The sequence below is a fragment of the Falco punctatus genome (genome assembly GCF_963210335.1).
Source record: "Falco punctatus genome assembly, chromosome: 7".
NCBI classification, from domain to species: domain Eukaryota; kingdom Metazoa; phylum Chordata; class Aves; order Falconiformes; family Falconidae; genus Falco; species Falco punctatus.
Genome location: NC_137587.1, coordinates 44,758,811 through 44,771,446, shown reverse-complemented (window position 1 = coordinate 44,771,446; position 12,636 = coordinate 44,758,811). Strand labels below are relative to the sequence as shown.

General features: G+C 37.0%; 1 protein-coding gene across 1 annotated transcript in view; it reads left to right on the top strand.

Annotated features, from left to right (window-relative positions):
* ADSS1 (adenylosuccinate synthase 1) overlaps positions 1-11,944 on the top strand; it is a 31,729-nt gene extending 19,785 nt beyond the window's left edge. The window contains exons 7-13 of the mRNA XM_080394266.1: positions 81-162; positions 1,078-1,204; positions 2,349-2,503; positions 3,694-3,818; positions 5,777-5,874; positions 7,057-7,206; positions 8,639-11,944. Coding sequence (XP_080250392.1) covers positions 81-162; positions 1,078-1,204; positions 2,349-2,503; positions 3,694-3,818; positions 5,777-5,874; positions 7,057-7,206; positions 8,639-8,691 — 790 coding nt within the window. The 3' untranslated portion in view covers positions 8,692-11,944. The remainder of the gene's footprint in view (positions 1-80; positions 163-1,077; positions 1,205-2,348; positions 2,504-3,693; positions 3,819-5,776; positions 5,875-7,056; positions 7,207-8,638) is intronic.
* Positions 11,945-12,636: the final 692 nt, after the last annotated feature.

Here is a 12,636-nt window from a genome sequence, read left to right as displayed (position 1 = left end):
TGTATATAATCTGAGTTCTTGCCAAAAGTTCTATGAACAGTAGCTATGTCCTTCATAGATACGATTTCAATATTTTACAGATTTAAAAATCTGGCACAACAATACAAGTCAATGTTTCCCACCTTGGAAATAGATATAGAAGGACAATTGAAAAAGCTAAAGGTAAGGATTTAACACTTGTAATATTTGTTCAGTTTCAGGGAAAGTATAGAAGAATGACGAGGACAACTACTTACAAAACCTAATTCATTAATTTAAATTAAAAATGCATATCTTCATTGTTTGAAGCGTTTTAATAGGCAGCAGCTATGCACTGCAATAGAATGTTCTCTTATTGTGGGCATCAAAATAAATTTAGTGGATGATTTAATCATCTATAATATTTTACTTTTCTTAACATAACTGTTGTGTTAAAGTAGCCAAGCGAATGCAGGGTGACACTTCCAGTTAGCTGTCTCCAGCCATGACTGATCTAGTCTGTCTGAGAGACTTCCGTCGTTATTGAAGAATTGTTTGTGGAAGCTGTGTTTCAAGATCTTGCTATTATAAGAAAAACATCTTTTTATACATAAATTCAAAAGAACCACTATAGTAGAACATCTTCTTTCGTGAATATGGAAGAAAAAGGATGTTAAGAAAATTTCTTACCTTTCCCAGGTTTTGGCTGATAATTGTTCAAAGCTGACACCCTACCTTTAAAGATATTCTTTAATATTAATGAGTAGTGGTTTGGTTTTTTTTTCTTTTGGAGCTTGCACTACTAAGTCCCCCTCTCTGTCTAAACTTTACACACATTATATAGAAACTATATCAATAAAATAAGTAGATGTACAACATCTGTGTGAATACAAATGGTGCAGAAATTATGGCATTCTAATGCCGTAACAAGTCATGTTTTCTTATGTGAGTAGCTCAATACACTGAACCTTTAACTAAAGGTTGTATTTTTCAAGTAAAATACAGTTATGGAGGCTGGTGTGTTAGGGTTATCTGTATGTTCCATGTTTCAAAAGTGAACACTGTTCCCTGCTTCCCACCGTTGTCTGAGGAAGCTGACATTTCCACTCAAATTGGCAGGCGTATGCTGAAAAAATAAGACCCATGGTTCGAGATGGTGTCTATTTTATGTATGAAGCCCTTCATGGCTCTCCAAAGAAGATTCTTGTTGAAGGAGCCAATGCAGCATTACTTGATATTGACTTTGGTAAGTTAAATTCTAAACTCAATTTAACTCTGAAGAGATGAGTTTTATTTTGATTTGTGTTTATATAAGCAGGAAGATAGAGAAACAAAATAGTACAGATCTTCCAAAAGTAGAGTAAGGCAGAGATTGTATCATTAACGGGATCGAATGCTTAGGGCTTAAATATCAATTTTTACTGAAGTTTATTCCAGTGGAGTTGAAATTTCACTCTAGATATTGTCTTTATTGCTTCTAAATGTGTGTACGATGCACATTGCCATACATTCCAGGCGCTCGTAGTGCTGCTGAGATAATTCCCCTGCAGTGGAGGGAGGATTAAACTGGTGCAGATAACCCGTAAGTCTAGCTGCTTCAGTTGATGTCTGCTCTGCTCTCTTACCAAAAGTCTAATTAAATGACTTAGGTCTTCATGAAGACGAAATTAAGAGCTGGAGAGATTTTCTAAGATCATTAATAACCTCTTAAGTCTTAGACAATTTGCTGCAGATACAGAGAGTTACTTTTGTAGAGCGCTGGGAATGTCAGACTGTGACCTTTACACCAGGCTCTCCATGGACGTAGTGAAATATTTTCTCTGGTACACAGGACAGTGGAAAAAGCTTTGCACAGCAGCATCATCCTATAATAGATCCAGTGCCTAATGGAAGTAGTATGGAGATGCTTTTAAATTTATGCCTTGTGGGCATTCCTCAGTGGAAGCTGGAAAGAATGAATGCAGAAAAGCTGACACATTGGAACAGGTAGCACATACTTGATAGATCTGTAAATATAGGAAAATACTATATTTTCTTATTTGTCTTTGTGAACTTCTTGCTCACTAATAATATGCTTACATAAATTGTCAGGATGAGTAAGCTATTTGAGTGGAAAAAATCCTTCATTTTAAGGGGTTTCTGTGGAGCATAGAAATCTAAATACATATTATTCACTACAGGAGGAAGCATTTTAGGTAAGAATGGGTAAATTTGTTCTCTTAAAAGCAAAATGGGAGCATGCAGTAAGAAGAATTTGCCCCGCTTTTTGGCTGCTGTTTGTTTAGCTGTAACCAAACATACAGGTGAAAATCTCCTTTTAACTCAAAGGAAAACCAGTCTTTGTTTCTTATCATTGCTGAAACGGAGTTGTGCTGTTGTGTGTTTGACAGGCACGTATCCTTTCGTGACTTCATCGAACTGCACTGTAGGCGGTGTATGCACTGGACTTGGTGTTCCTCCTCAGCATGTTGGTGACGTGTATGGTGTGGTGAAGGCATATACTACTCGGGTGGGAATTGGAGCCTTCCCCACTGAGCAGATTAATGTAGGTTTAATGTTATGAAATGCAGTATATACGGTTGCAAAAAAATATGGTCAATGGAATGGGATAAGGGTATACCAATGATAAATAAGCACTGTGATAATAATGCTGAGCAATCGCACTCGGAAGAGAGGAGAATTACATCATAACCTTAAGGTTTCAGAGGAGAGAAACAACAGAAAATGATGTTACATTACAGTGACCACGCTTCTGTTGTAATGAATGATGTGAAAACAGATTTCATCATTTTATGTAATATTAGGTGCATTTTTCAGCGGCAAGAGTTTGTTGTGGACTGAAACTTGTCAGTGCATCACAGGAAAACTTAAACTACAAGATACAACTTCTGTGCTTAACAGCCTGTGTTCTGTGTGATTTGGAGAATAAATGTGGTGTGTGCATCAGCCAGTCATGCACAAATAGATCAATAAAAAGAAGTGGAGAGATTCTGATTCTTTTAAACTGTCTATTGTATTTTCATTATCAAGAACCTAAAAAGCTCAGGGTATCGATTATGCGCTACACACAGAGCAATCTCTAGGTCAGTGGTCTGAATCTAATGTAAGGATTTAGCCACTATAATCCTTTCTCTAACGGCTCAAATGAATTGGTGATATCCTTCAGTTTTACGAATCATGAGAGTAAAGTTTCTTCTTCATTTTTAACACATAATAAATGCTGCCAGCCAGAAGGGAACAGTCAGCAGTCTTCCATTTTGGTAGAACCTATGAGCCCTGGGCATGGTCAAGGAGTCTGTTGACCTCGACGTCATACAGACATTGCTCTTGTCCCAAGCATTTACAGTCTTGCCCCCCCCCCCCCCCCCCCCCAATAGATGCCAAAAGACCAAATGAAGAAATTAAACACAAAATTAAAAACAGGGCTGAAATGTCAAGGAAATTTTCCTGTCAGATGAAGAAGGAAGGAAAGTGTCTCCTTATAACCACTTCATGTTCTGTTAAGTGTTTTAGAAGCGCTAGTGATTGAAAAACAAAAATCCTGTGCATGAAGGGCTTTATTCTCTGCCTTAGTTCCCTCCTAATGAAACTTAATTATTTTTTCTTTTTCTTTTTGTACAAAAAAGCCTTGGAATTGAACAACTGTATTTTTCTTGTTAGTAATCTGTATTTATTTATATTGGTTTTCCTGCTATTTTTCAGTGAAATACCATCAGTATTCTTTCTGTCTTTTAGGAAATTGGAGATCTTTTACAGTCCCGTGGCCATGAGTGGGGAGTAACAACAGGCAGAAAGAGACGCTGTGGCTGGTTAGATCTTGTCATTTTGAAATATGCTCATATGATCAACGGATTCACTGCGTAAGCATCACAGATTTTGCGCTACATTTGGAAGTGATAATTTTGTGCTTCGCAGAATAAATATGTAGGTAACATTAATATAAAGTCCAGTAAAGTGTTACATTTTAAGCAGTAAAATAATTCACAATGGGCAACTGAGAATCGTCTTGATGCTATTAATAATCTAATTACTTTGACTGTTTTTGTTCAAATCAAGTGATTTTACAACATCGTAGCAGTGACTTTTTTCACATATGTTTCCATTTTGCTTACATCAAATGGCCAATGTAGATGGGACCAATATAGTAGTTTTCTGACAGTATGCTCTAGTATTCTTGACAGTGCTTTTGTATTGACTTCTGTTGTGATCTAAAAGCTGCTGGTTTTGAGCTTGGGTTGACTCTAGTGGATCATACCTGTAGGGCCAATTCTGCATCATTTGGAACCCCTACTTCTTTAAGTGAAATAAGTGGGATGACATGAAGGGTACGGCAACTGGCACAGCTTTCATTCCAATCCCAACAGGTTCATGTATTTACAAAGATGCAGTCTGATATTGCATTATAAATTCTGCTTTTAATGGGCTAAGATTTATTCTCTTCAGGACTAAGTGACATACTTGGTTGATAAATTATTTTATAATTCAAAGTACATATTAAAATGACATTTTAAAGGAAAAACGGCTGTTTAAAAGAAGTGTTCAAGACCATAATGCCTTCAAGCTAGCTTATGTCTAATGCTAAAATGCTAGTAACTATCACAAGCCATTAATTTATAACTAATTACCAATCTGTATTTTCAGAAAGGTTGCAAAAGTTTCATTACAGGTTTGTTCATATAAAGTGCATCCAGGCAAACTTCTTCACATATCCAAACATGTGACCTTGGGCATTTTAATGTCTGAGACTTATGCAGGTGATGTCACAAAGGAACAATGATCTTTGTTTGTTAATTTATCAGAAGGGTTTTTAATTTTTTTTTCTGTTGGATTTATGTTTCTCTTTAACTTACACAGCTCTAGTTTATATGGAAATAGTATTAGGAAGGTGTCATGTTTCCTTCCATTTCAGTTCTATACAATTACTGCACTTCTATCAACAAAACTATTTCACCTCTGGTAACTGTGACAGCTAAAAAACATGGGGAGATAAAACTTCTAAAAAGTTGGATGAACTGGCTCTATACTGCTTCTTTCCCAAAAGGTCTTTTTATTTAATCATTGTGCACGTCACATGCTTACTGAGCACATATAGCATGGACTATTATGCACATACCTGTCTAAATCCTTTGCTACTCATATTCTTACCAGACAAGGTTTGGCATATTGTTTCTAGAAAATTTGACTAGTTTTAAAATGCAATTTTATTCTGATCAGTGAATGCTACAGTGTCTTTTTGAGGTTCCATTTCTGTGTTCAAATGTGTTCATTCACAAGATGAAAAAGGTTCAGAAAACTGACAACCCTGATGGCATGGCCCAGGCACTGAAAGTCAGGCTGGGATCCTTCCTACTGAACTGTATACATGATTTTAGTAGCCACGTTATGCTTGTGAAGTATGTTTTAAAAGTGTAGTTTAGTAAATAAGTCTGCCTTATAGTTGGTGTAAATTAGTAGGAGTAAAAGAAATACTCCCTTAGCAGCGATGTAAATGCCATCATGCACACCTAAACCAAGTCCAGCAAGTGCCACTTTACATAGTCAGCTTTCACTGCGTTTTCATGCAGTGAATTGAGTACTGGGCCCCTGCATGAGCAGCTAAGCATTTGGAAATGTCTTAGTAACTCAGTCGTGTATTCATCCTAGAAGCGTGAATTCAATTAACAATGTTCATAGTTTAATATATTTGTGTACTTCTGCTTGCTGGGTTGCCTGAGCTGGATTTGTGAATACAAAACTAGAAAGGAAAAAAACACCAAACTCTTAAAGAGGAGATTAATCATGTGTGTATCTAACCAGTTGGGTTTTTTTTTCTTTTCAGTTTGGCATTAACAAAACTGGATATTCTTGATGTCCTTGATGAAATTAAAATTGGTGTTGCTTACAAATTGGGTGGAAAAAGAATTCCCTATTTTCCAGGTATGTTGTTAAATATGTATGTTCATTTCTCTCTTTCCTGCCTGTTAAGTCACACCTGTTGGGAAAGACTGTTTGCTTTTTAAAATTGGGCTCTATTTCTTTTTCATTAGACCTTCTGTAGAAATTTGTGGAACTGTAGTATCAGTATAAAGACTTCTGTATCAGTACATTAACATTTTCCATTCACCTTGCATCTCTATGTATAATGACAAGGTTCAGAGCAAATAAAATCTTGTGTTAGGGCCTCTGTGTCTTGTCCCATTAGATGTTTTTTGTACTGACAACACCAGGGATATGAAAGTCAGCAGGACTCAAGTCAGTGACTGTGTGTCATTGGCAATAGCCTTTAATGAAGTAAAGTAAAAATAAAAGCAGTGCTTAAGCTGTCCAGAAATGAGACAGATGCAAGCAGAATCAAGCTGCTCATGGTATACCATCATATAACTGTAATTAACTGCAATAACATTCTGGTTAATAAAAATATATAATGCCTCTCAATGCGATTCATGTTAAAATTTTAAAGATGTAGTAATACATAATCTTCTTACATTAGTGATGTTTTCAAGATACCTGTAACAGTCTGTGTCAAGGTGAGGGGTTTGTTCTGTTGAGATGGGGGGTTTTGGAGGGATGGGGGGTGCTGGTAGCAACCAGCTTTCCCACCAGTGGTGGTAGTTCCTGGCTGTGCACACTGAAAATTCCAGTGGGGAGAAGCTTGAAGACATCTAGGTTTTTAGCAAGCCTGATAAAACCCTAATTAAATTAGGGTTACTTAGATTAATCTGTAAAGATAAAAACATTTAAAACAGTAGTGCCTTGTCTACAGGAGGACTTCTATTATGTGTCAATCTGAACCAAAGCGGAACTACTAGAAACTTAAAATAATTTGTTTCCTTAAAAATAGTGCTGTAGCTTTCTGACAACATAGAGTACATCGTATGGTTTTTAGAAAAGGAAACTGGATTCATGTGTCCTCTTGAATCGGTTATCTTTCAAAGTAATAAAAATTATTATTAGTTAAGAATGAATGAAAATGAATGAACCAACCAGCAGAAATACTGGGTTTTTTCATTTACCAGACAGTAAACGTTGTCAAAAGACTTTGTTGGTCAAGAACCATAGATGCGTTGTTTTGAGGTAGAGCAGCTAAAATCAATGATGACAAAAATTGTTCTCCCCCAGCTAATCAGGAGATACTACAGAAGGTGGAAGTAGAGTATGAAACAATGCCTGGGTGGAAGACTGACACAACTGGTGCACGAAAATGGGAGGACCTCCCACCCAAGGCCCAGAATTACATCCGCTGTGTGGAAAACCATGTTGGAGTACCTGGTAAATCTTCCTGTAGACGTACATGTGAGGAACACCTATGTAGAAGTGCTCAACTCATTAGTCGGGGAGTGGCTTGATCTGGGCAGGAGGCAATGGAAGTACCTGTAGTTGGGCTGACAATGGTAAATGACAGCTTGCCAAGAAGCAGCAAAGGGTGATGTTCTGCAGGAAGGTTGGCAGTGTTGCAAAGAGCTCCAAGCTGCTGCTGACAAGGATTTAACAGGAGGAAGGTTAAAAGCATGTTGCTTTTTGGCAAACTGCCACTTTCTGACAGTGAAAACTTTGGAATCTGTGCACCATGCTTCAGTGCATAGTTAGTCTAATGTCTTAATCTCTTCCTTTCACTTCACTTCCTGCACTGCATCCCTGTTTGAACATAGACTTTCCCGGCCCCCCTTTCCATATTTACCTGTATAAGGAGATGTATTGTGTAACAGATACAGGATTGTTTAGCCCAATTCTGTCACTTTGGTCACAGTAAAATTCTCATTTTTCCTATCTCCAAAGGTTAAGCCATCCAGTTTTCTTCAAATCTAATTGCTAGAGCTCTCTCTAGAGGCACCAAGACTGAAGTATGGCATGAACGGTGGAGTTAGGAAGGGAAAATTTCTACAGTAGCAAACTTAAAAAGCTGGCATGCATGTGTGCTGTTTTTTTCCTCCATAAAGCACATCAAATGTCACATCTGGGGAGTACAGCCTAGTTCCAACTGTGGCAATTTCAGTATTTTTCATGGATTAGGAAGCAACTGATAGCAGAGCCTGAAACTCAGTGAATGGCCCGTGTGTGGTCATGGACACGGATGAGGGCAATGGGATATGTAAATGAAATTCCCCTTACTTTACTTCTCTGGCTGTCTGTGAAGGCAGGATGCCTTGATGGGTTTGATGGTGAAAGGAGACCTACCTACAGTCAATTCAATAGTATCTATGGGCAATAAAAACTGTAGTGGAACAATTACAATATTTGGGATGACTGCTCACACTGTATAATGTTTTTAATTGCAGCCTTATATATTTAAGAATATTTTAGCATGTGTTTGTCACTATCACCTGATCCACATCATGAAGACTTCAGTCTGGCAGAGCTCTTGCTTCTTTGTGAAGGGATTTAGCTAGTCATCCTATCACTCAAGACCATAACAGTTAAACCTGCAACAAACATAGTTGACCTTCCGTTAAGCCTTACATCTGCAATGCTTTGTTTATGATATAATTATTTCATACTTTCAAACTTCAGTATATTGTACTTCTAGTCTGGTAGGGCAGCAGGAGTAATGCTATTTTTGACAGTAAAACTTCCTAGCATTGTATTTCAGTACAAAGTTGGCCAGTTTGTGGTGAAGCATCATGAAAGGTGAAAATTATTCCAGTTCATTGATTATAATATTTACTTTCAGTAATTGTTCTAATAGACGTGTTTTTCTCCCTAGTTAAATGGGTCGGAGTTGGAAAATCAAGAGAGTCGATGATCCAGCTGTTTTAATCAAATGAAGAACTTCAGTGAGAGAAGCACAATTTGGCATTCATCTGTTCCTTACTGCTTCTCTTTGAATGGAGATGCTATTTAAAAGAAACATGTTCTTCTAAGAATTGAATAGAAACAAAAATATATTCTATATTGTAACATTTTATTTATCTTTAAGTTTTTAGTAAATTCAGGGTAAAATCTTGGTGGCCATCATAAAAAAAAGTATTCTTAAAAAAAAAGAAAAATATTTTTTTAAAATTTCAGCCGTGTTACTATTTGAAAGTATTTTACATCCATATAGTCATTTCTTCTTGCTGAAACCAGTATTAAGCCTTTTCCAGTAGTTACTGGGTAACTTTAGAGTTGTGAAGCTTGGATTTGTTCTTCAGCTTCAAATGTTAAAATGTCTATGTATCTGGGTTGGCACTGGTAAGACAGATACCATGTACTTAAATTGGTTGGATTATACAGATTTTCAGTTTCTAAAATACAGCAGGGTTGGGTAGGTATTTGACTGCCCAAAGCAAAGCAAACACAATTATCTATAGTTCTTAAATAATGATTTTTTAATAACCCACTAAAATGAATCGAGACCAGCTAAAGTATTTTTATCACAGAGCCTGTCCTAGTAACTGAGGTAACATCTGTAGAAAGGTCGAACTGGAGAAAGTTGACCTGTCTTAATAATTCTTCCAAATATCCTGGAGACTGTCAGATGTGCAGTCTTTACTTTATACAGTGGAGAAAGGAGTGAGTGAAGGTGGAAGGAAGAAGAGCCCCCAGGGTGCAAAACACATGGGAAGCGTGGAACTGAGACAGCATGCTGTGTTTTCTCAGTGAACCTGAGATATTTCTTCCTGCTCGTGCAGTGATTTCCAAAGTTTTACTGTAGTTCTCTGTTGAGGAACTTGGGACTTGTGGCTCTGTAAGACACACTTGCTTTCACAGCTCCTAGGTTTCCAAGAATAAATCAATGCATGACTTAATGATGACTGCTGCAGTATTTACACCCCTCACACATTTTGACCTTCCTCAGCAAAATGCAATGCCTATTTATAGAAGGGGATGACATGTGGCAGCCAGGGTTGAGACATGTAGAAGCTGTGGAGACGTCCAGAATCTTCAAGAATACACTTGGATTTCTTTGTGGATCTTCTAATTCATAATGGTTATGCATCAAGAGCTCTCATAAAAGGCCTAGCTCTGCAGAGGAAAAAAGTTACACTAGAATTGGAGTTATTCCCTAACTGCAAAACTTTTTGAGTAAATGTTCCTTTTCTATATATGTCTCGGAGAGCTATAACAGTATTTTTGTATCATTCCCAGGGACTGTGGAAACAGCATCACAACCCCAGTAATGCCATTATGTAGTATGTGAAAATAGCCCTTTTCTGAGATGATAACTCCAAGGATACAAAATTACATTCTTTGCATCAGAGATGAGGGAAAAATAAAAACCTGTGCAGAATGTAGTCATACTCATTCCCCTTGTTTTTTATCACTCAGTATTAAGTAACAGTTACTGTTCTAACCCATTTGTGTCAAGAAGCAATTACAGAAGTACCTGTACAAGCACATAGCGAGCACTAAATTTAACTGATTAAACTGATTTACAGATGTCTTGCTACTTAAAGCAGAAATCTTACACCTTCTGGCTGCAGTGCTGTCTCTTCAAACCCCAGTTCATCACAGACTGTGGCTTTATGCTACAAGCAAATACCCTTTATCTTGGGGCGGGGGAGCCAAAGCTGTGAATCCTTAATTCAGCTACAACTCCTTTGTCCATCTTTGACAAGTTGTTTAATCTCCTTGCTACTCTTTTTGCAATTTGTGAAATGGCAGTTAGGAATACTTCCTCACCTCTTTTTACACTGTTTTTTGGAGGTCTCTGGGTTAAGACCTGCAGTCCCTGCTCTGACATCGATGAGGAGGCTCTCCCCATCATATTTGTGGGTGTTGTAATGAAAGAGCAATGAGATTTCTGACCTTATTTAATGTTTGCAAAGCACTTCTCAAAGATGCTTGGTAAGTGCTAATTATTACAAGCACTGTGAAATGTGCCTCATTTATAGTGAGGTAATTTAAGCATAAGGATGCTTGGAGGTACAGTAATTTTTTGTGTTCACATGGCTTAAGCTTGTGCCGTTGGCCCTACTGGATGATCCAGACCTGTTCCTTTTCTGGGCCCCATCTTCATCAGTGCATTTGTACTAGGAGATTGCCGCTATGTTTAAGCTTTGGTTGATTTATAGGCAAAGTCCACAATGACTAACAAGGCACTCAGTGTGCTGAATAACTGGATTAAGTGATCAACTCTAAATGATGTAGTGGGCATATTGAAAAAAAATTAGGGTTTATGGCTTAATTTTCACAGGATTACTTTCTCTTGTTCACCTAATCTTTTTATTTTCCATTAAGTAATTTTTCCATTAAGTCTCCGTTAGATCTACATTGCCGGTCTTTCCATGCAAGGATTTATCAAAAACCCAGTGATGTTGTCAGTGGGCATGATGTAATGGGCAATCCTCCTGCGACTTATCTGTCACCGTAACGAATAATGTCATGCATTTCATTTCATAGCATGGTTTTTTTAAATGAAATTTCTACTCCTATTGAATTTCATGTGTTGTCATTGAGTTAAACGTGAATAAGTTCAGGCTTTTACTGAAAAGCTCTTTAACCTACTGAGTGACACAATGCTTAATAAGAACATTTTTATGTAAATTTGCTTTTACTGTGGCTGTTTCCCATGTGTATTACTTTGTATTGAATTTCATTTTAATAACAATCACTGTGATGCATTTAATTTCTTCTTTCTCCCCAGCCGAATGCAATAATAATGATTAAAACTGGTTGATGCATCATCCTGTTAGATATCTGGATGGAAGAATAAGCGTAAATGTCTACCAAAGTGGCGTAATTTGTAGTAAAGATTATAGTTTTTTAGAATTAGCAATTACTGATTCACTCATGCACATTAATGTATTTGACAAATTTTCTCACACTTACCCTTACAATATGGCCTTCACAGTCAGGTATATGCTTCCTAACACATGCAGTATAGGATTTTGAAGCTTATGTAATTTTTAATTTGGCTATATATAGTATTACAGTTCTGGTATAATGCACTTATAAAAGAAAAGAAAATTAAGCATTTCCATAGTAATGTACAAACTATAGTTACACCTTATGCAGATTTTTTCAGATGAATTTTGGATCCACACCTGTTTATTCTGTCCTGCAAAGACATATATTAAACCAATTTAAAGTAACAGTGCTTCGCCTCTATTTCTCCCTTCTTTTTTTTTTTCTTCTTTTTTTTAAACACAATGCACTTCATACAAAAATCTGGTTCAATATTTCATAGATTTTAAAAAGTAACTAGTGGCATTGCTGAATGAATGGTGATTTTCTTTCGATGTACAGATTCTGTTTGGCTTTTTTTTTTACATATTGTATAAACTTTGTTACACCATCCCATTTGCAGATTGACTGGCGATCCACCTTTACCACCAGGGATTCATGGTTAGTCATCTTTAGTTAGCTCACCTGAGCGAGCAATAGTTTTATGAAGAAAAAACTCATTTTCTAATGAATGCAAAAATGTTATTGCTGTAGCAGCTGGCTCAGAAGAACTGATGTGAACTCCATATAGCTCTTTATCAACAGCCTGTGCTAGAAAGAACAGGTAGGTGCTGGCTGAGATAAGTAATTATCACCTGTAAAATTTGGGTGGCCTTCAGAGAAGTATTGTTAGGGCTTTCAGAAGCCTTTATAGAAATCACTCTTTTTCTCATCTGTTTTAGAAGGAGCCTGGAACAGCAGGTGAGTGACCTCCAGTAACTAACAGCAGGTTAATACACAATTCAGGGCAATGGCTGAGAGCTCTATGAGAAATGCTTGGGTAATTAACTAGTGTTTCTTCATTTCCATTGCATCGGTGTATATATATATATATGT